The 24,329-nt window shown below is 42.0% G+C and overlaps 1 protein-coding gene across 1 annotated transcript; it reads left to right on the top strand.

Moving 5' to 3' along the window:
* The first annotated feature begins 266 nt into the window (after positions 1-266).
* Positions 267-23,052, top strand: LOC133158677 (cilia- and flagella-associated protein 46). The gene is made up of 59 exons (XM_061286028.1): positions 267-352; positions 633-707; positions 785-903; positions 1,122-1,253; positions 1,355-1,419; positions 2,028-2,192; positions 2,678-2,801; positions 3,633-3,727; positions 3,967-4,092; positions 4,428-4,527; positions 4,798-4,896; positions 5,358-5,548; positions 5,675-5,900; positions 6,329-6,446; positions 7,178-7,307; positions 7,433-7,557; positions 7,681-7,796; positions 7,967-8,073; positions 8,405-8,617; positions 8,823-8,976; positions 9,067-9,222; positions 10,192-10,296; positions 10,770-10,951; positions 11,107-11,238; positions 11,304-11,469; positions 11,893-11,959; positions 12,047-12,182; positions 12,253-12,436; positions 12,597-12,750; positions 13,110-13,333; positions 13,490-13,597; positions 13,705-13,863; positions 13,941-14,089; positions 14,296-14,394; positions 14,473-14,533; positions 14,630-14,770; positions 14,836-15,036; positions 15,104-15,210; positions 15,332-15,514; positions 15,620-15,758; positions 16,292-16,486; positions 16,961-17,149; positions 17,316-17,432; positions 18,070-18,252; positions 18,386-18,559; positions 18,868-18,965; positions 19,139-19,209; positions 19,562-19,734; positions 19,811-19,917; positions 19,998-20,077; positions 20,174-20,338; positions 20,440-20,510; positions 20,696-20,804; positions 21,134-21,236; positions 21,322-21,434; positions 21,518-21,599; positions 21,776-21,912; positions 21,980-22,057; positions 22,277-23,052. The coding sequence occupies exons 2-59, from the start codon at positions 659-661 to the stop codon at positions 22,384-22,386; spliced, it is 7,662 nt and encodes a 2,553-aa protein (XP_061142012.1). The 5' UTR covers positions 267-352; positions 633-658; the 3' UTR covers positions 22,387-23,052.
* The last annotated feature ends 1,277 nt before the right edge of the window (positions 23,053-24,329 follow it).

Genomic DNA, 24,329 nt, shown 5'->3' with positions numbered 1-24,329 from the left:
GGAATAAATGACACTTTTGTTCTGCTAATTTGAATGCATTGAAACAATAAGATCACTAATGCTGCAGAACAGATGCATGCTTGTGACATCATGAGTGAAGGGAACACACATTTTTCATTTAGCAAACCTATTCATCATCATTAAGGACCATCTGTGTGCAGCAGATCAATATTACAGAGAATAAAAAAGCACCGGAGAAATTTGCGGTACTTTTGTCTTTTGTTGCTTACCGTAGGGCAAACACGGTGGGTGGCTCTGTTGCTAAGCAACACACCAAACAAAGGAATAGTGGTCATAGTGATTGAAGAACAACGAGCAGAAGGCATTTTCATCTTAAAGTTCTACTAAACGGGTAATTTGACTGTTTACGGTTTATTAAACTAACTAGTGAGGTGTGACATTTAGGGTACGTTTGAAATAGCTATCATGCAATCAAGGCTTGTTGCACACTAAACTCGGAATGTGCTATTTTTAAATTGTTGATTAAAAAAAAAAAAAAACATCACCACAAGTATTTCAATTCAAATTCATAAGCCTGTTTGTTTTGTAAATAAAGATACCAGTAGTTGTTGAGATAAGAGGGAAAGTGCCTGCAAGGGAGCTTGAAAATCCGTTTATTTCTGCTTTTACAGTACGTGCTCTGCAAATAGAGGGCAAAATGGATCTGGATGTCCTCCAGTATTTGGCAAAAGCCAAAAAGAAAAAAGGTTTGTCTTCCTGCAGGCTCAGTGACTGTTAAGATACACCATTGAGGTTGCAATTGACAGTTTTGTTGCATAAACAGACTCCGGAGCTTTGCAGTCAGCCTTCAATGAATTGGAAGAGATGGCAGAAGCTGACTCAGGAGGAACACTCAGCTTTGACCGACATATGTATATCTACTGTGCAGAAGTTGCTCTGGAGGTATGCGCCCCAACGATTGAAATAATGACAATGCAAAGCTTAGTTTAGCTGCAACCCTTACGCATGAGCTCAATGTAAATGACAGTTTCAATCGGTGGATGCTTCTTGGATGATGCAGGTGTACCTAAATAGAAGTATCTTAGCATGGTCTGTGTGCAATCCAAATGACAAACTGATAAACATATTGAAACTGTCGTTTTGTTTGCATTGTGTCTTAGCTGGGTTGTTTGGAGATAGCGGCCACCTGCCTGAAGAGGTTCTTTGCTGACAATCCACCACCTGATCAATATCTGTGTCGTGCCTTGCTCTGTCAGAGCCAACTGAAAGTTCCCCCGCCCACAGGGAACATGGTGAGTGCAGCTTCTTGGTGGACTTGCTTCTGTTCCTTACATTTAGGGAAATAACTCTTTGAGGCGATGACTTCTCACTGCCCTATTTATTTGTCTTTTAGGGAGACTTTAAAGAGAACGTCCAGTATTTACTTAAAGCTATGGACATTTCAAAGCGAGAGAAAAGGTAAGAAATCCAATTGATTGTTGGAATAAAGCCATCTGCGTAAACAGTAAGACACAAAATGCATACATAGCCAAATATACCAGCAGTCAGACGTGAATGTTTGAATGGCAAACAATGACTAATTCAATGTTATCTACTTACTTACCATGACCTCTTCTTCACATCTGTCCCATCTGGCCCGTGTTGGTTTCATTCCAACAACGTTTTGACGTATAAGTACAGTCCATGAATTCCCTGGTGTTTCTCTGTAAAAGATATTTGGATATTTGCATTGCAACAGTTAAGAAAAGAGTCAAATGAGCAAACCACCAGCACCTAAGGGGATATATATATGTATGTATGTTCAAGCAAGCCCAAACAACATGCTCTCTGGTGGATAAATTAGTAACACTAAAGTAGCCTATTTCAAATGAACACACTTTTGATACATCAAATGATTTCTCTACTGTGGCTCATTAAACAAATAGTTGAAATGTCACTCTTTTTTCCCCATCTCCTCTTATTTAGACATTCATCACAACACAAATTGCAAATAGGGTTGCATCGATCTATATTCGTAGGCTATCCCTGATGTTTTCTTTGTTGCGCTTGTGGTTTGTTTGTGGCAGATCGCACTACCTTGTGTTCAACGCCTCAGTACTGTATCTCCAGATGGTACGTCCTCTTCTCCAGCCAGGGCGGTGCTGCCACCTCGTATCCTCCCTCAGGCAGGTGGTCAAAAGTCTGGAATTGGTGGCAGACAAGGAGCACAGCTGGAGGGCTCAACTCATGATGCAAGTGGCACCTCGTGGCACTCTTCTGTTCATTCTTCAATCTACGCCATGCCATGCCATAGCAAGCTAATTAAGCAGAGCCTTCGTTCGGTGTGCCGCAACATCTTTGCGGCTTGCCGATTCATTGGCTTGCGCTGATGTAAGATGTCTCGTCTTTATGAAAACACCTCAGGTTCAAATGCTAATTTTGTTTTTGGTCACCAGACACCATGCACAATGTGTGTACGCTGCGGTGCGTTCGGTGAGAGGGACCTTTAATTGGATTTACACTTCCTGACACCATCAGATGGGGTGGATAACATTTTTTATATCTCAGTCCACACGGTCCATTTCATCATACGGAACAAAGCAAGTGCACCGTGTACAAATAGTGTCTCATATTATTTGATAATCACATATGGATGCACTGTGTTTTTGACTTTGACACTATGTGAAATGATTTTTTTTTTGGAATATAATGCCCATCAATGCTTGCTTGTGTTCAGGTACCTAATTGACTCTCTTTTGGATGCTGGGAAAAGCGATGATGCTGCAAGTTATGTCAGAGTTACCGAGGAATTCGTCAGAAAACACTGCCCTCGTCTTTTAGCCGACGTCTTTCGCTTGCAGGTATGCAGTGCAGGGACAAATCGAAACACAGTTACTAAATGGAAGAAGCAAATTAGCTTTGTGGGATTTGGTCAAAGGTTATATAAGCATTGCAAACAATAGAAAACCGTTGTTTTTTTTTTTCATTTTGTCCCTCGTTCATGAACACATGGGAAAAATATTGATACCCCTCTGTTCATAAAAGAAAACAATAAGAATCTGAATGAAAAATAAGCATATGAGATATTGCTTTGGAATTGTGGTTCAAGAGAAAGGTTTGAAAAGCCAACTGATGACAAATGATCATCTAGAATGATTGTCTAGAATGAGAATGTGTGTTAACACAGCATGTCAGCCAATAGCACGGTGGCCGGCCGGCTATGTGTCATCATTTGAATGGGATGGCTGACTGCCTCCATGTTTGAAGACATCTGTGATGCTAATTCAAGGGCACGCCTTGGTTGAATGTCCATATGTCCTTTCCAATCTGGTACCATCATTTTGGTTTTTTGAAATGCGCAATCCCAATTCAACAGCAATGTTGATTTAGTATGTGGCCCTTAATGACAAGTCTCAAAGGACTTGACAAATCTCACGTTTGACAACTAAGTTTGAAAAGGACATTTGGAATGAATGGCCCTTGGTTGTGGAACTATTAATCATAGTAGGGTAAGCAACAAAACGATTCCGTAAGGGAATTCACGGATGCATGCACACACACTCTCACACGCATGCACACACACACACACACACTGTCCACAGGCTGTATCAGGCATGAATGAAGCGACAATTGCGTCTCATAGCATTTGTATCTCAGAAGTATCAATTGTAACCGTAGCCCTCTTGCCTTAGGTGTGGCACAACATGTCCAAAAGGGAAATCCTCCTCAAAAAAAGCCGTCAGTCTGCTACCTTAACTGTCATTTTCAAAATGCTGCAATTCAAAAGGTAAGGAACTATATGATTTGGAATGCATTTCCTATTTCCTTACTCTCTGCACCAATTTGGTGAATTAAAGTTATACTTTTTCAATCTACATTTACAATAGAAATACTTGTGATTGTATCATTGTTTTATGTGACGTGTTCTGTTATATTGTTGTTGTTTATATATATATATATTCTGTTCAGAGCTTTGTTTCAGCGACAGCTCTTTTGAAAGTGTTTTTACGCAAAGACTGTTTTTAGGTGGTTGGGAGAAATAAAAGAGGAGGAACTAGCAAAAAAGGATTTGAATGAGCTTGAGGAGATTTTGAGTCTCCTGGGGGACTCCACAAAAGCTTCTCTTCGGACACCCATTCCGCCAGCTGAAAGGTATGTCACCTTAAAATCCAGGACACTTACGTCTTACCTACTTGCAGCCAATTTGTTTTGGGAGCGGCAAACACGGTCAATAGTCCTCCCGAGTACATCCAGACATATTTTAGTATGTTAGAACTGATTCACAAATACCTTCAAAGTACTCACAACTAGGCTTGAACGTCCATTGAGTTAAACTTTTTACCCATTAGTAAGTATTTGGCATTTCCCCCCCTACTTGTTGTAATGTAAATTATGGCTGCTCTCGGGCCTCCGTTCCGAGTACTGTCATGTAACATTTTGCTTTTGGCTGACTGACACTGCACATTCTATTTGACCTTGTATTTCAGAGTGGTCTTCCTCTTGGAGCTGGCTCTGTTGGCCTTACAAGGGAAAAATCACAAAATGGCTGAGAAATGCTTCAAAAAACTTAAGCCGGCAGGGGACACAGTGAGTGCCCAATCTTCAATCTTGTGAAAGACACGGGTCACGTTATTGGGAAACAGATCAATATTACTGACAGACCTGTGGGCTACTCATTGGTGACCCTTGCATCATACCACACCAAAACAGCTTTGGAAAGATACATTCATAAAGGGAAGGCGATGAAAACCATGGCAATATAGTATCATGTATAAATAGCTCCTTGGGTTTAAAATAACGCCATTTTTTTTTCTCATTCCATCAAACATTGACCCTTGAATCGCTCTCTCCTTTTAGAGTTTCGGTGAACAAATAATAATGGAATGTATCAACTGTGAAATAGAGCTCCGGAAGAAAGAGACAAAGACGAACGACTACTCCAAATCCAGTGTGGAGGTGCTCCATCAGCAGACACATCTCAGATGATATTCATCATCAAGCAGTATAACTTTGGCTCTTTGATAAGCACTTCAATGTTATTATACTTTCCTTTATTCATTCATCTTCCAAATCCTCACGAGGCTCACAGGCGTGCTGGAGTCCAGTTGGCAGCCAATCACAAAGCACATATTGACGAACAACCATTCACGATCACACCTAAGGACACTTTTTGGGGGAATGTGGGAGGAAACCCGAGCACCGGCCTGTTAAAAGTTTCATTGATGCTTATACTTGGAAAGCCAATTAAGTACTGAAATTGCTGATCAGATTGCGTTTCACGTTCGTTGCTGATATCTTCATGAGTGCATACACCGCTCCACTGTCGTATTCTTCTCATCCTCATTGTTTAATGGCAGACTCTGCGATGGAACGCTTGTCTCTTGTAATTGCTTCAGAAGATATTGTTTTCCCCCCAGGCCCGTCTCAAAGCAATAGGAAAGCTAGATCAGTGTCTGCTGGCTGCCGTCAGAGAGAGGGACCCTCAAGCTGTGCAGGCAGTTTGTGCAACCCAGTGGAGCTTCTGTCTTCCACTCTTGCAGCATAATCTCCGCCAACACGTTAAGACACCTATGTTGCGGATGGCTCAAACGCTAGAGGACATGCAATGGTAACCCCTTTGATTGATCGTTGCTAAATGTGGCCATCGAGGTCTACTACTTACTAATAGCAGTAAGATAAGATGTACGTATATCCTAACTTGTTTTTTGGGATTGTTCCTATTTTATTTTCCCAGCATGCTGTTCCTCGTCCGAAGTCAGGTCCACGCTGAGCTTGCCGCGTCAGAAGAGGAAGACGGGCTCCTCGAGGCTTCGATGACTCACCTACGAAAAGCCATGCTGCTGGATAATGGCACGCAGAAAGAAAGATTGTCGTCAGCTTTCCATCTCCTTCAGCTCAGAAGAAACCTTTATCAAACGCCCTCTCGGACCGAGGATAAAGCTGCCATGCTTATGCAGCAGGTTTGCAGCACGCATTTGAACAGTCCAGTGCAAAGTAGACATTTTGACAGAAAGGACACTCGTCGAGCCTATTAAGAAGGAATCGAGGAGTAGCCAGTAACATCGATACATTGCCTCCATTTCCAACTTTAAAAAGCAGTTTAATTGCCGGTTGTAACGGCATTTTCTTACAGCTTGTCTTTTCTTCCCTTTATAAAATCAAAGAGAATAATAGCAATTTTTGTGCAGACGACTTGGGTTTGACTACACGGCCACTGCCGGTCCCAAGCCCGGATTTAAATAAAAAAACGGACAAAAAATGAAATAAGTAACTTTTAAGTTTTTAACTTTACTATATGCAGAGGCCACATGGCCGAATGCCTTTGGCTATACGTACAGTGGCCTTCATTATACTGTACTTGGCAGTAACTCTGGTCTTTTTCTATCAGGTCAAGGACAGGCAGCCCCAACCAAATACAGATTGTCGTCCCTTACTGCTGACTGTGGGCCAACTATTGGCCCCCGCTGATTTCCAGATGGTGCTGAATGCAGATAGCATCTCCAAAAGTACAAATTCTTCTTCTTCTTCACATTCAGTGGTCACATAATTGTCAATTGATTTTCTTTCAACACATCTTGCACGTAAAGCAAACATTTCACAAATGTACTTGCATCCTGCCTGCATGCATCCAGTCTGCATGCACTGAAACTAAAAGTCAGGCTGCCATGTTAGCGTCACACGACTTCTTAATGTTAGGACATTGATTGTCTTTGTGTAGAGGTTTGGAAAAATCGATTCCATCCATTGTTTCACATGAGCTGTGATATTGCGGCATCTCAAAGGACATTCATTCCATCATGGCAGATTACTGTGAATTAAAAAGTCATTTAGATCAGAGGTAGCAAATGGAGCGACAACAACACACACTCATATACTGTATACTACATTTTGAACCACTGCTGTATCCTTAATCTAATTTCTCCACCAAATGCCTCCAGTGCTGCTGAGACCGTAGCATATCTAAAAAAGATCTGAACGAGAAGCTCTCTTTTACGCTAATCCTTTTGCTGTGTAAACCACTTGTGACTTTTTTACACACGCCTCTTCCTCCTGCTGTGTGTATTTATTCCATGCATATTTAATCAATTGTAAATAAATGATAGGCAGTCACTGAAGTCCAACAAAGTGCAACAAAACAAATCGAATATTATGTGCACTCGTAACCTCTACAATACCGTCCTGATAAATTACGAAAGTACAATTTTGCATTGTAAATCATTCCGTTTTCTTTGATTAGTTACCAAAGCCAGCGTGGGGTGTGGACCGATAGCTCAGCTCTCCGCTGAGGCTCACAATTACTATGCGGCCGTACAGAAGTTGGATGGATACCTGGATCGACAAGGAGAAAACGCTGACAACACAGAGAGGTGTTTTGAGCGTGCATGTGGTTTTTAATGTCAAAGTGCAAATCTGAATCCCATTGCAACTTCAAAACCTGGTTGAATTGGTGTATCATTCCTAGAAGGTGACGTGTATCTATCGACTTGTCTAGATTGAGCTTATGGGCTACGCTTGCAAAGACAGCAAGAAAACAGGAAGTCTGGGATGTGTGCAGAGTGGCTGGTCGATTCTGTTTGCTCTATGACGAAGCCAGAGCCAAGATGTCCATTTGTCGCAGTAAGATACTCAATGAAATGATCTGCTTCCATATGAAATGGGCCTGAAGACAAAAACGTTCATATTGAGTGACATTTGTTAACATTTCAACATCCAAGGAGTTGTTGCCCATTTTGTGTACAGAATCCAAATGCTCAGAGGAAGAGAGCTCTACTGAAAACCTCAACAGCTATGAAGAAAATCAACCTTGTGCAAAAAAGTTGCGCCTTTTGGCTGAAATATGCTTTATCACTGCTGAGGTATGTCAGTGTTTCCTAAAATCCATATGAAGGGCATCTTTTTGAAGATGATCTGAAAGTCTGGGATTTAACTTACTTTAAACTGCTGGTTGCTTTTGAGCTGCATGTTGTGTGTAATTCTGGAACGTTGTAGGTTCTGTATATTTTTTAGAATGACCTTTCTTCTTCAGGCTACTGCCCAAAAGCTCCAAATGCAAGGTGTGCAGCTCAACAGCCCTGCAGTCTTGCCACAGGATGTAGGTGTATCTGAGGATGACCCACATTGGATTATTTACAGGTAAAAAGACAAATACGACTATTTGCTTGGTCCAAACTCTAAAAACACACGAGGCACATTGGATTATTTACAGGTAAAAAGACAAACACGAGTATTTGCTTGGTCCAAACTGTAAAAACACACGAGGCCCTTTTTGCTAGCATATCAGGGAAGCCTAAAATACTGTCCTGTCCTCTATTGAGCAGCTGCCACTGCTTAATGACATCTGTCCGATACTGACCACGCTGAATATGATCTATCCCATTAATTGTTTCACATTATTGCCGATGAAATATATTTGCGTGTTATGAACGGTATCTGTTGTTGTTCTTCTTTCTGTAACTCCACTCAGAGACTGGATCCAGGATCTGTCCGCTTATGCCACGTCCACTTTCCTGCGAGCGGCCGAGCTCGGCACGCAAATCAGGGAACCCTGGATTGTGGCAAATTCTGCCATTTACTTATGGAACTACAACAGGCACTTGCTGGTTACTGGAGACTATAACTGTCTCATCCCCACCTTCCAAAAGCTGGTAGAGATGTTCCAAAAGACCCAATGCACAGGGTAGGCTTTACTTTTAAACAATGGATTTAAAAACGGCATCAAGTTGCCAGTCCAATTTCAAATGAGGCCTTCAAGCTTCTGTTTGGATTGAAGCACTGGTCTGGACTTTCACCTTGCTTTGGGCCTCCCACGTTATGGTTTAAAAGCAGCGACTTAACCTTCCCCAAATAGCTCGTATGATACATTGATTTTCATTCATCCGTAGAAATCATGCTTTAGTGGTGCTCCTTTGTGATGCCGTGGCCCGAGGTTTGTATGAAGAGCTTGCGCTACCGGTCAACATGGGAAAAGTCCAATCTGAGAAGACCAACGACGTGCTCGACCCTGATGCTCTCCTGAAGGTTCACAAAGCTTTTGAGGTATGTCCGACAGTTTCATTCATTGAAATGTCCATTTCTTCCAGTAATACTCCACTCGATACTTTATGTATGTTTTGTCTTCATTCTTAGCTGTGTAACTACGCCCTTTCCATATCCCACGGCACCGCAGGGGAGGCAGTACCTATTGCTGTCCAGAAGCAACTGGTGGCCACGTGGGCACAGATCAAGATCCTCCTGCAGCAGCAGGCTGGCTGCCAAACGGACATCGGTGAAAAGTCACCCATGGTGAGGAAGTTCAGCCTTGTCTAGATAGATGGATGGAAGGAATTGGATATCACACTCTATTATCATCCAGTACTGGAATTGACAATTTGGGTTCATATTTTTTAAACCCCCAAACCAAAAATCTTGTTATAGACTAGCAAAACAGTCTTTTGAGTTTTTGCCTTGAATAACAAGGTTGCTTCCTCCATCCCCCGAAAGAAAGATCACAGACTTGCCTTAACAAAGACATCACTGTTGCTGCAAGGCACTGGATCAAAAACGGAAAGTTTTTACAAGTTCTCAACTCTATTTGGCTTTGTATTTCTTTGACACCCACGACATCTATTCTATTTCTCTCCCCGACTACATAGAGAGAAAAGATTTGCTTCTTTCCCCCACATATGTATCAGTCATTCAAATGAACAAATAAAGAAAAGAAAAATGGCTTTGTTATGATCTTAAAAGAGAAATACTAACCGTAACCTCCACTCAAGCGTGACCCATTTGTTGTTTTGTGGTCTCCTATGCAGTATACGTTGCTTTTCACATGGAGTTGTAACACACAGCGACTCCGTATACAGTCAATGAAACGGCTGCTTGTGTGATTTGTCACAGAAATCACCATAATCATGTACCCCTGAGCTTGATGTGTTTTCTGTGTCCAAACTAATTAGATTTGTTCCTCCCCGGGCTCACTGAAAACTGCATAAATGGTTTCTATTTATAATTTCAATCCAGCATTCATAAAATGTTGTTCTTTTTTGCCTTATTGAACATACAAATGTCTTGCATTAGAAACAACTGAGTCTGTTTTATAATTGAATGTGCTTTTTCATTTGATAATGACACTATGTCATGTTTAATGCTACTATTCTACAGGCTTACCTCACAATGTGTTAAAGGCATGTATAATTCATAACCAAGCACAAATACAAACTCGGAAAATGACCGCATCCAGAATCTAAAGCTAATTCTTGTCGTATCCTTCAGATTGAAGAAATGTCACCTATAACTCGTGTGCTGATTGCAGTGGAGATGCTTCAGTCGTATAAAAATTCCAGTTCCTCGGAAGGTTACGATCCCAGTCTCTCAGCGGTACGTAGCTGCATCACCAGTTGCCTTGGTGACCATACATTGAGTTAGCTGTCCAATAGCTTGAGAATGAATCATCCCTAACTAAGTTAACATGGGCCCAGCTTGCCTTTGGCTCTGTTCCTCTTGTTTTGAATGGATGTGCGCTACTCAACCTTTGCTCCGTCTATTCTTAAATGTTATTTTTCTTCTCCGACAGTACTGCTCCCTCATAATCCAAACTCATGCACTACTATCTGCTCTCGATGCCTTGTTCCCATTGTTGACAACCTTATTATGTGTAATGCCCTTTTATTCCTTCCGCTTGATTGACTCCCTTATCATTTCAACTCCCCTCATCACTTGCTATCAATCTCGTCTCATCACTTTTTGTAAATCGTTCCCTTGTGACAGCTATTAATTGTCCTTTTGTCCACCCAAATCCCTCCGTCTTACATATGTTCTGCCCCCCCCCCCCCCTCTCTCGTCACAAAAAGTTGGTGAGCATGGTGTCTCAATGCAAGTGGACTGATGCTGTGGTAGAGTTACAGACATGGTGCCAGCTGGCCGCATTCTGCCTTCATGCCAAGGAGTACACTTTGGCCCTGAGCTGCACAGAGAGAGCCATGGATCTTGAGGAGGCCGCATCAAAGTGTCTTAACACAACTCCTTGTCTTTTGTAAGTACAATGACCTTTTGTAATCATTCCTAAAGTCGGATCAAATTGTATAGACATAACTGGGGTGAGATGGAAACATCTTGGGTGAAGGGAGAATGTTTCCTGAAATGACCCATTTTCTCGAGACTTCCTAATTCTTCTTCTCACTTCCCTAGGTATGGCTTGCCTGCAGTGAACGAGATGCTGAGCACGGCAGCTTGCTTGAGGGGCTTAAGCTCAATCCACCAGTCTATCGGAGATGTACATATTTACAAGAGAGCTATGGACATGCTTCTGTCCAGTATCAGGTGCACCTGGATGGATCCTTGTTCAGTTTGTCAGCCTCTGTTCTAAATGTAGATTGTCTTCACAGGTATGCCCAAAAGGCAGGGCATTCGGAACTATGTTTTACAGCTGCCAGGCATTATTGGAACAATTGCCTCCCTCTAACGCATTCCCCGGAGGAAAGACATCAGCTGAAAGAGCCCGTGGAGGCCATTCTTAATGCCCTCCTCCACACCTATCCTAAGCATACAAACGTATGACTGGCATTCTTTGGCCATATTGACACCTACTGCACAGATGTATTTATTTTCCACTGTGGAATTGTGTGTGAGAAGGGCCTGCTGCCAATATTGGCAGCCAACATTTAGCTGAATTGTTAATGTTATTTTTCTAATTGAAATTGGTTTCCTTCCTATCAATCTGAGTACATACTATAGACAACAGGGCTCCGGACTAATTCATTATTTACGAACCGGTGACAACTTGCGGATAGGATCAGGAGTGAAATCTAACATTTGAGAAATCTCGCTCTCTATCTCTTTCTCTCCCTTTCCCTCACACGCACACACACCACATACTTAGTACTACAGCCTAATAAAAAAAAAAGCCTGCTTACTGCGATGGTAACTGTAGTTCGACCACTTTAGTACTAATATCTTTCCAAATTCATATTTCAGAAGCAGGACAAAGTGAAAAATATGCAGAAAGGAGTCCCTCTTGGAAGTTCTAAACCTGAAGCACCAAGTAAGAGCTGCAGTACGTACCATATGGATCCTGGCATGGTTCTTCTCTTAATTCTCCACTCCTCTGTTTGTGCGCTTGTGTGAGCAGATGAAGAAGTCCTAACCCTAAGATCATCACTGTACTGTCTGTTGCTTCAAATATATATCGATAGAGCAGATTGCAACGGTGCTTTGCAGCTGTTGGATAACGCCGTTCGAGATATGCCCGCCACTAAACATCGACTGTAAGTCAAAGGTCATTTCAAAAGAGTGAGGAAGATGAAAGCAAAAGTTATTCCGACGTGTATTTGACAGATTTCTGCTGAAATGTCGCATCCAAATAAAGGCGCGGCTGGGGGAAAGCGTATTGATGGACATGCAAACGTTACAAGGCAAAGAGGAGCACAATTGCTCCTTGATGTGGCACAAAGCAGCTCTGTGTTCTTGCCATGTCACGCAGCAGCTCACCTGCTATCAGAAGTCAGTCACCTCGCTCATGGTAAGTTGAAATAAACAACTATCAGCTGATGAAAACAGTTAAGCGGGGTCCAAAAGAAAGAAAGTGGGATCTTACCACCATCTTGTGGAATCAAGACAGGATTACAGCTGTCCAAAAAAGAACCCGTGCATCTGTTTTCTGTTCTCCGTATGTCTTGAAGTCTGAAGAAAATCAATGGCAAAAGGTCAGCTTCCTGCTTGCGTTCGGAGCATGGATGTTCTGTCACAACTTGTCGACAGAAGAGGCCCAACATCAGGTTCAGTGGGCCATTGATATTCTTCTACATTTGGAAACGGAGCAGTCAGAAAAATCAGGTACAACCTGCTGGCTAACTGGTCATTTCGTTGCTTTGTTGGATTCATAACTTTTATCTTTTTATTGGTGTCAGGTGTACCTGTGTCAGGTGAGGGTCATTTCACGCCACAAATATTTTGGAAGAAAATGCCCTCTTTTTTTTTTTCCTCTCAACTGTAATGTGTGATGACTGTTGTCTTGTTAATATTCCTTCTCCACAATCCAAACATCTAAAGGGAATGTGTTATATTGACTTTTTGTTAAGTGCCCATTTGAGATGTTGTCATTGGAGTCACAGGTTTCCTCACACTCCAATCCTCTTCTTTTCTGCCTTGACCTTGCTCCATGTATCTGACATTTTTCCCACTTTTCCGTCTAGAAGAAGACTCTCAGAATATGGGTCCGGGCTCAGTGAAATGTGAAACTCTGGCTGTTGTTCAAGGACTGTCATTCACACAAACGGTGTCCAACCTGAGGGAGGTGCAACGCCTCGACAGCTTGGTACAAGCGCACACTCTGCTTGCTGTCATGGCAGATCGGAATTCACCGGAGCACCAGTTGAACCTGCTCAGAGCGTATGACTTTGTTCTCCAAATATGGCAGGTGAGTTGGGTTCAATCATGTGCTTTTAAATGCGTTTAAACTTGCTTGATGACAAAATGGGTTGATTATACACATGTATAAAAAAAGACAACTGGCCCAAGGATTGAGCCCTGGGGCACCCCACATCGTAAATATGGAAATTGTTTATCCCTGCAGATGTCGGCGGCAGTTGTTTCTGCGACCCCCAGCGAACAAGCCAAAGGCCAGAATCCCACACCTGTAGGGAACAAAAAAGACAAGGGAAAAGGCAAAAAAGTCAAAGATGTACTTTTCGACTACTTTTCCTCATTTAGGCGATTCACTTGAATATGTGTTTGTGATGAAGTACAGCAATATGGTATTGTTTGTGTATGATCTCCATGCCCTACCAGCCTACCCCACCGGCAGTGAATCCCAAACCTGACTTGGATTCCACTCTTCTTTCTACTCTGGAGTTTTGGGTGAAATACACGTGCTCTGATCAGGTCCGTTACACCTTCAAAACCAATTGTAACCCGCAGTGCATCAATATTCACAGCATTACAAATCAGGTAAGTCCGCTTCAATCACATTGTTTGGAGTTTCATGATTGAGTTTCATCTTTTGTTGTTGTTGTTCCTCATGTTAGAGCCAGAGCTTGTTTTATCTTGACCTTCTGGTAAAAGAGCTTGACTCGCTCTCATTGAGTCACCTGACCCTACCTGTTCTGCACCTAGCTGAGACGTTTGCTCACGATCTTTTGGATAGGAAGAGCCTTTCGGACTTGTATCGTCTCAGGTAGGAACGCTGACACGTGACTACTTTGTGTAGCCAATCTGGTGAAGGTCGTAAATGAAAAAGTACACAAAAAAGATGAATGGACGAGATTTCAATAACAAGAGGGTATTAGTTTAATTGGTGGCCATATGTTTTAGAAATATTTTCTAGGCCTACTGTGAATCCGACATCAGGGTTTTTTCTTTCTGGCCTTCTCTCCTTTTCAGAATAGTTCGGACCTGCTGTCAGCTTGGCATGGAGACTGATAGCTCCTATCATAAGACTCTAATGAATCTGACGAAAATACAAGAACAAGAACAAATTACGTATGTGAAGGACAACTCTGTGTTTTTTTTCTACACGTGATATGATTTGCCTATGATCAACTGTATTCACTGCCTTAGGTGCCATGGAGCAATCACCCTTTCACAGGAGAGAAAAGGCCTCTATTCATCGCAGAATCAGGTCAGCCCGAATATTTCTCTGCATGTTGTAATCATTACCTTTGCTTGAGAAATGAAAGAAACAAGAGTGTGCCGATGCTTCTTCCATCGCTGACAGGAATCCGATACGGAGTCGCATTTACAGAGGAAGAATTTGTTTGGCTTGAATATTTGGGTTGACAAAGCAGAGGTTTGCCTGGAGATGGGATTGTACCAAGGAGCCCGGCAACTCCTGGCAGAAGCTCAGTTGGTCGCTCTAGTGAGTTGAGAGAATTGTTGTTCAAGTTAGCTTCAAGCATGACATGTTTGTTTCCTTTGCATTAGGAGTTTAAAGACCAGACTGTCATGCCGAGGATCTTACTGGGTATGGCTGCTCTCGCTTGTGAGGAGCACAACTATGTGCAGTCCCTCTACCTTCTGGATAAGGCCCAAGCCCTGGGTGGGGACGAATACTTCTGGCACAAGTTTACCCTCACAAAGCTTGATGCTGTGTTGGGCCAGAGTGTCCAGGATGCACAAGCCAAGGTCAAGAAAAACATACTGCCGTTTCTCCAAATGTTTTTTTACATAAGCATCCGTTTCTTTTCAACAGATTGATCAGATTGTCAAACAAGGGTGTGAGGCGTTGACGGTGGTTCTGAAGCGACGAGTGAACCGAGTCTCGGAGATCACATTTTTAATGACATCATTAGAGATGAGGTCATTGGATTTATTTATTCATTGAAATATTCCTGAAGATTAAAAAAAAAAAAGAGGTCAATTCGGCGGTGAATGGCAATATTTGAGACATCTCCCAATGTCATTTCTGCTTTTGTTTCAGGGGCGCCATTGAGTCTCTAAGTGGCATTTGTGTCAGTGAGCCAGGAGTGCCACTGTCCACTCAGGAATTGCATATACTGAAAGCTGCCTGTGATACACTGGGCCAATGTGCCAGGCTTTTCACCCAACTCAACTACAGAGAACAAGCTGCTAAGAGCCATGAAGAGTGCACATATGGATTGAGGTCAGCGAGGGCAAAGTTGCTTGGGATTTTTGGGGGTCCCCCTGTTTAATGCAGACACTATATCTATCTATGTTTTCCTTTTCCAACATTGTCAACCTTCTGAAGATTTCTGGCCAACAAGGCTACGGACAAAAAAGAGAAGCAGCGTTTTCTCCTTGACGCCTTCTCCCACATGCAGTTAGCAATCTTAGAAGAAGAACATGTGGTTTTGAATGCTGAGAACCTGCTCCACCTGGAAGAGGCTGTAAGTCAACGGCACCAATTGAATGTCGCAAATGAACACTTCAAGCTTGTTGTCATTGTCAACACATTCAGACCAGATGGGCTTGAGAGCAGGCGCTGGCTGATTTCTTTTGATGGCATCATTCAAAAAAAATGATCGCACCCTCTTGGAGAACCAAGAGCAATTGGGTTTTGGAGTGTGGACTTGGGTGTCTGAGAAATGATAGTAAGAAGATTTGCCCAATAGATGGTGCTGCTGCTCTAGTCACTTGTGCTCATCTGTTCTAGTCATCTTTTTGTGGCTACAGTAATCGTCAATATTCATATCATTAGCATCTAGATTTTAAGTTATTTTTTTTCTGTGAAATAATTTGGACCGTTTTTCATGAAGATCTAAAAGGTTCTGAAATTGGTTATCTTTTTCACAATAAATCCAATTTTACTGGCGGGATCTTTTACATCAGTGGAATCAAATACTACTAGTATGCATCTCTCTTCAATTCCTGATTTAAATACTAAGTATGACATGGTATGTTTCTTTTCCTTCTTTGCCAGAGTTGTAGAGTGATATTATCACCCAAGTGGACGCTACTACGCCTGCGTCTCAGCCTGACAGATGTTTGTTTGGCGATACTAGAGGAACACTGTGAAGAAATAGTCAACCGAGCCCTGGTCAAGGACAAGAGCACTGCTGAGATAGCAATTGAGGATTTTATGCGGAGCATTCCTGAAACCAACTCTATTGAACAGGTAGATCTTGCATAAAGGTCAATAAAAGTCATCTTTGGTGTTTTGTGCCATTCTCCACCCTGTGGGCCCTCCGAGGAGAAAAACCGAGCCCCGCCGATGCTCTCAGTCTTAATAGGTTGAAGATGCTAACGCTTGAGAGACATTTAAGGATGCGAGTGGAAACAAGTTTAGACTCGAAGCATTGCTTCAATCAATTTCATGAGGAGCATCATTGCAAAGGGGTGATGTAGTTTAGCTTTGCCCAATCACAATGCAGTTAAGTATGCCAATCATTCTCTCGAATGAAGCTTTTGCTTCCTCCCACTCAATCTTCATAATGGATAATAATAGAGGAGAGCACAAGTACTTGATTTCCATTTTACCTGGCTGTTTTCATTCAACCAGTATTTTATTCCTGCCAAAGCAATTTGTTTCTCACAGCTTTTCACATGCTGTTACATCCAAAATGAAATGAAAGCCTTGCGTCTTACACAGGAGTGGTTGAACGTGGGAAGCACATTGGGCCAGACGTCATTGTGCCAGCTGGCCGCTGTGAACTCTTGCTCGCTGGACGACATGGAGATGAGAGCACGTTTCTTGAGTTTGATGGGAAAGACCCTGAGACTGCTGGCTGTGCAGGAGGATCCTCTATATATGTCTTCTCTCTGGGACAGACACTTGAAGGTAGAAAATGCCAAGCAGCAAATGCCCGTTTCCAAATGCGCGAGTCTACAAAAATAGCAAAGGAGAGAAAAGTCCACACATGCACCATGGACTTGCACGGAGCAAAAAAGAAACCATGCTATGGTTTATATTAAACCTGTGATCTTAAAATCCTCCTCCACAACAGGAAGGTACACGCGGCACGAGTAACACGGTTACAGAAGACAATTTGGGAAGAGAGAAGGAAAGTACTTTAAGCAGTAACGAGTCCAAGAGGACCTCTGCTAAAAGCACTGAGCCACAGGTACATACTCAGCTCTTATGAGATTTTAATAATGTGTCAGGAAATGAGTTGAGCCAGGGGGACCAAATGCAGCTTGGACCGGGGTTTATTGAAGGGAAAAGGGAGGAAGGAAGGAAGGGAGGAAGGAAGGAAGGAAGGTGGGTGGGCAACAAAGACACAGACGGGCATGATAGAGACTCACGGCTAGCAAACAGACAGACACACCACAGACAGAAGTCAACTTGGACAAGGATACAATTGTGACCACGAGCCTCCAGACAAGACCAGGGAGAAGCCAGACGACAGGAACACAAGGCACGGACACAAAACAACAGTAGACACCGAACCGGAGGAACACACGGGCAGGGTTTAAATACACAAGGTAACAAGAGGAAGCAGGTGACCGACATTACCGTGACAAAAGGGGTGTGGCTCAGGGAAGTTGCCAAACATGTCAATTTCCTGTTCTGATTTATTTATTTATTTATTTATTTATATATAACACATCCCGGCATAGCATTGTCTTATTTGATATGGGATGTTTGGGTTCAATTGATCCTTTCTTATTAGCGGTCCATTTGAACTGATTCCAAATACAGTACACAATAGCAAGATTCCAAATATGTGTTTGTAACTGCTACCTCTTTTTGCCATGCAGCAAAAAAAGTGCAAGGTTGAGCATCTTTTGGCCCAAGCCAAGAACTTACTGTCTCAAACGGTTAGTCTATGTCTTGAGCACAATTTGCCAGCCTCCATCTTGAGCGATGCCTCTCTCAATATGCTGGAGTGTCTTGGCCAGTCAGACCATGACTTGGCATGTCAGTATCTGGCCTTGTTTCAGGTAAGGTTCTGTGCATCCCAACGTGTATGGGAGCTTTGCTTCTTTAATAATTTCCAATATACCAAAGGTTGGTCGTATGTCGTTGGTTCTTGAAGAATGCCACCTCCCCTTTATCATGTGTTTTGATCCCTAGAGTGCTTGTACCGTGGATGTGATGGCTGATGTTTTAAATTTGGCCTGTGACGACATCAGCGTGTCCCAGCTATCGGCTCTACTCAGCCTGTACAGGAAAGTGGCTGTGTCTCAAGAGGGTAGAGCCACTAAAGTGTTGGAAGGAGTAAGACGCTCCCTGAACAGCATTTCCAAGGTAGCACACTCCTCATGATGAATGTGTTCTGTCATAGCAGGTTGCTGAGTTCCCTTAATATTGGGGATGTGTGCGCCAATTGGACCATGCTCCTGAAAATTGCTTACAGATGCTGAGCTATATATATGACCTCAAATGCTTTTGTACATTCAAACTGGTGTTAAATGACACCATTCAAGTCAAAGGGTTTTGTGCTAACACTGACTCTTCATAATTCTCTCCTCGGTGATTCAAACTCCAGAAAATAGAATTTTTTTCGAAACACATGTAAATAGACACAAGTTATTTGATGTACCACTTTTTTGCAGGCCTTTTCCCAACTAACTATCAACCCCAACCACCTCCAACTTCTTGCAGAACTTTCATCCGACCTGAAGATTATTTTACTGCAGCATTCTAAAGATGGGTAATTTCTACTTGTGTAAATTATTCAATCACTAACAACTAGCGAACTTGCCGTCTCGGAGAAAAGCCATCGACATATCTTCTTCTCACAGTCTTATATTGTTGTTGTTTTCTTTATGATAAACCTCCTGTGTACGTTAGTAACATTCCGTCACCGTGTGTGTCGTCTTTTAGGCGTGAACTTTACGGAGCACTCTACAAGGTGCCTGAACGTGCAGAAAGTCAAAAAGGAAAGACATCACAAGGTTAAAAGCACACATGTTCTTTAATAGAGTAACACGCTATACTCATAGGAATGTGTGATCACAGTGTGCATTTCAATGGAGTTGGAGGTTTGTGATGGACAGGTGTTTTGCATTGGAAAGATGCATTAGAACTTTAGTTTGACCTCTTTGCATAAGACAAAAGAAATGTCTTGTCTATATTTTCGAGAATGGGGGGGTTCCGTGAAACAGAAAATGGTGAGCAAGAAGAAGGAGAATAGAGAAAGAAAAAAGATATTGGCTAGGGGTGCTCGCTGGGACCAATTACAAGTGGTGTACTGCAAGTGTCTCTCTCTCAGCATACATTGAGTGTGTGTAAATGTATTTGTTGTAGCTTGGCCGCCGTGCTCTAGAGTGGCTAAAGTTTCCGTCTGCCCGAGGGCTCTGCTGGCTCTTCGAGAGCAGACGCAGGCCTTTGACCAAAAGATGAGACACGGACTCCTCAAGGAGTCCTCTTTGCATGATGGGCGAGTGCAAAGGCCTGAAGAGGGTCGCATTTCTCAACCGGTATGTCTGTCCTCCTCTCTTAGCTACCGCAGTAGTAGGAAAAGCACCTAACACGTTCTCTTGACGTTCCGAGCAGAGATGTGATCAAGAAAATACCTTAACGCTTCACTTCAAAGAAATCGTTCAACAAATGGAAGAATACTTGAATCCGCTCCTTTCTCACTTTGATTTCACTTTCTTGAGGTATCGTACAGCAACTGCGCTACACTTGATGCTTTCACGATGTCATGAGAAGCTTTTTCTCTTTTTTTTGTTTATCACAGTTCCCAAGAGTCAACTGTATCAGTTTCTGAAACAACCCAAGACAAAAGTGAAGAAAAGAAAGTATCCTTAAATGAAGAAGGTATAGTACCATTTTATCCCGAAGTATTGCAATTCCGTATATTATAAGGATCTTTACTTAATTTGGTGTTAATGTGTGTTTGTCTGTGAAAATCAGAAGCTACAACAAAAGAGTTTGTGGTGTTACTGGCAGACTCCAAATTGATGGAGTTGCCATTAGAGGCCTTGTCTGTCCTTGAGGGAGACCTACTGAACTCTGTATCTCGAGATTTCTCCCTCCAGCTTCTCTGCAGCCGTATACCAAAAGAAGAGCCTGTCAAAGGTATTGAAGATTCAAATGGGCACTTTGGTTTTGTGACAAATTGAAATCAACATTAATAGAAAAGAGTCCAACATGCATGCGTTTGTTCATTCCGTTTGTAGTCGCGGAAAAGGAGCCCAAAGGAGGTAAAGGCGGGAAGGGGAAACCCAATCAGAACCAACCCGTCAAAGTGGTGAGTCAACTGATCTGGTCCTGCACATACTGTAGAACTGTCCAAAAAAAAATAAAAAATTACACTTGATAGTGGTCTATTTTTAAAATATTTTTTTTTGCTATTGTTCCTAATGTGTCTGATCAAGCAAGTTGAGTAAGCAAAGACACTTTTGTGCTAAGAAGGTATGTCTAATATGTCCACAGGTACCTCCTGTCAGTAATGTCTTGCCTGAACACACCGTCCCAGTGGACACACGGAACTTCAAATGCATCTTTAATGACAAAGATATTGTCAATACCTTCACCACTGTTGGTGAGTAAAACTTAATGCCAGCTCGTGGTTGTTGTTTTTTTTTCCCGTTATTTTTTGTGGAAACACACCAAGAAAATAAATATTTGCACTTTATAAACATAATGCTCTGTTTTGATTGACACTGTCAGAGATGTTTTCATTTCTCTATTAAGTTTGTTGTATCGCTTTATTTCCAGTAGGCTGCGTCCTACTATTCTATCTTGTCTAAATTCTAAATGCATGAATCATGTTGCTAAATAAACTATGTAAGAATCCGAGTTTTTCATTCTCATTATCTTCACAGCCTTATATGGCATTCAGCTGACAATAGTTGCCCAAATGTTTTCCAGAAGGGACCACTCTTGTTGATCGTATGAAGATGAACTGGGGTTCCTACGGTCAGAATTTTAACAATTTGTTGCCGGGCTTTGTGGCCATCAAACAAACTCCAAGGTGTGACTGTCGTTTTTTTGACAAAGTAGACTTTGCATGGTCATAGAGGAATGCACCTCATCTCATCTATGTTCTTTTTTTTTAGTTTGAGTGAGTTGGAGACGGTGCTGTGCAAATGCAGTGGCTTCATGTACCTGGGAGCAGAACATTTCTTGTCCCTGATCCCACCTGCCAAACTAGCAGCACTCAATTTGCCAGGTACTTCTTTCCCCAATGCACACATACGATAGCTCTATATTTAGTTATACATATCGAATGAGATGATTTTCTGTCCTTCTCAGAATGTCACTTGGCTCTTCTGTTTGATCTGGTCCAGAGTAAAACCAGTGCTGTGCACTCATCGAACCTTGACACGCACAAAAGGTCAAGTGAAGCTTCCTTCATTAGAACATGTATTTATTTTCATCCTTTTGTCTTTAGTTTTGACATTTCCTTTCCCTGTCTCCGCTTTCAATGGGCTCCATTCCAATCGTTCTCTTTTTGGTTGAAAATGAGATGGTTCCATTTTTTTATTTTTGCTGGCAACTCTTTTGTTCCAGGGCCGGAAAACGCAGCCTGGAGAAGCCGCTGGAGGTGGCTCTGCTCTTGAGCTTGATTGGCGTCAACTGCGTTGTCCTCAATCAGTGGCATAGCAGCCTTCAAGACAACTCGGAATACATCACCAACTTTTTGGACAGTACGTTTGTTTCTTTAGCTGCTCACATGCTTTGGGGACTTGAGAAACAGAATAATCTCTGTTGTAGATTTTCTCAGCGGCAAACAGACGTGCGGTCAGATTGTCCATTTCCTCCGACGAGACGACGACGCAACAGGATCAAACGGTAGGGTCCCTTCTGCACTCCATCAAAAACAATGTTGTGTTTCTGCAAATGTATCCATACCAAATGTTTTTTAGACATTTCTAATCACCTTGTAAAAACATTTCCACCTCTTCTCATCTCTCTGAAAAGAGAAAGCATCAAATAGACACATCTAACGGCAGTAGATACAGACTTGGACCTCTCAAAAGTGGACTTTTTATTTCCCCCCCCTCAATGCAGATCACAGTTCTGTCTCTGATTCAGATGAAGATCTTCAGCACAAACCTGATCTGACACCATCAGACTTCAATTGTGTTCTCTATGGACTCCCCAATTTAACTGGCACATAAAGCTATCCAATCAAGTCCGATAGTTTGATAGAAGCCATGTGAAAAGTGAAGACTGGATATGACACCTACTACATTCTTCATGACATTCTATTGTTTCAGAGATATAGGATAACATCAACTTGAAGCCGTTTCCATGCCTTTTACTTGTGCAAACTCAAAAAGCATTTCTCATTCGTCTCAAATAAATCAGCAACACGTGGAGAAAATGATTCATATTCTATTTTCAACATGCACCCAGCCCTAAGGTTCCAAAACACCGGGTTGACATTAGTATTGTTTATTTTTGCCAGTTGTATCCAGAGGACACCGACTGGAGCTGGACTTGTATATGGCTTGACCTTTGCGTGCACTTCATGTATGCATGTGGGTCAGTGCGAGAGGGCGCTCCAAATGCAAACCTTGGAAGCCAGAGGCACTGCATGAAAATGTGTTGAAATGAAATGTAATCTTAAATAATGAGGTCGTGGCTCTGATATCCATCCTTAATACGAAATACTTTTGGACATTTTTCTTTGACTCTTGGGGTTTCGGGACAGATCAGCAAGGCACGCCTCTAGATGACAGCAATCCAATGACATTGAATTGAATAGTGGCCACATAATGCTACATTTGCATTCCCCCAAAAGTAGGTGCTGAACAGTACTGATCCCTGCGGGACACCACATGCTAAAAATCACAAGTTGTGTTGCGTTTTTCAACAAGTCAACCAAATCCTTGTTTGCTTGGTAGTCCTTTAAAATGCAATCAACAAGTTCCTTTAATTAGTCTGTAAGAGACGCTGTGAAAGATTAAAAAAAAAAAACTTTCGGGGTTGTTTTTTTCCTCATTCAGCATGATTAGACTTCACATGTTTGGACTTGATCTTGACTTAACCTCTGGGAGCATCTGCCTCCTGTCTGCCATGCCTCAAGGTGGACATTAAAGCAGCCATGATGTGTCAAACAGAGCGGTAAATCGGATTTGCTCCCACTTTAAACAGAACAGGAGTCCGTCCACAGGCATTATTTTAATAAGCATGATCTTCAATCTTATAGCAAAGCAACATTTAGCCACATCACATTTGCCCAGCGTATTCTTCATCATGTGACCCAGTGCTAAAGTGTAATTAGATTGTCTAATCACGTTAGGTGTTGCAGTGCTATTGGCTTGCTCTTAGCACACATCTGTTATTGATTTTAGAATTGAATGTGTAAACAATGTTTTCCAGTCAGCCACTGTCAGTCAGTCCATGCAATCCAAGTCATTACATAGCTGCACGTCTGTGTTCGCATGATGATCATATAATGAATATTTCAATGGTCATCATTTGAATCATATGGGAAGGAATGCAAAAAAAACACCGATTTATTATACCACATCAGATATTTTTATATATATTCGTATACATATATTTGTTATTGGGCATACTGTATACATATATAATATATTTATTTGTTTGTTTTTGTTCGGGGAGCTCATTCTGCACAGTATTTGTCGTTTGTTTCAGGAAAGTCACAAAGGAATTCTGCACCTTTTTTTAATTTGCTGCCAACAATTATCCTGAATAATTCTGTATTTTATTTGAAGACCAATTTTGGAAGCTCATTTAGAAAATATTCAAATGTATCACCTATTTTTGTCCAAATCCATCACTGACATGTGCAGTTATTTTTGGGTTTCACCAAATGACCCAAATGGACCAACAACCTAGGGGCTTTTTGATCTGGTCTGTTTCATCATCTGCCTTTTCCTTTCTCCTGGGATCAAATATTAATAGCAAAAGGCTGATGAATTGATGACAACCTATAAATTAATGATGGGATTAAATGTGGGGATATAGAAAGCACCAATGTTCTTTTTCATTTTGTGAAGAAATGAATGATGCTGTGGAATATTTACACATTAGCCATTTGACGTGACAATTTGAGCCGAAACCTGACGATGCCATCGGGTCTGTTAGTTGT

Source organism: Syngnathus typhle, linkage group LG8 (assembly GCF_033458585.1).
Source record: "Syngnathus typhle isolate RoL2023-S1 ecotype Sweden linkage group LG8, RoL_Styp_1.0, whole genome shotgun sequence".
Lineage (NCBI taxonomy): Eukaryota > Metazoa > Chordata > Actinopteri > Syngnathiformes > Syngnathidae > Syngnathus > Syngnathus typhle.
The sequence above is the reverse complement of the archived record's forward strand: the minus strand, read 5'-3'. Positions and strand labels throughout refer to the sequence as shown.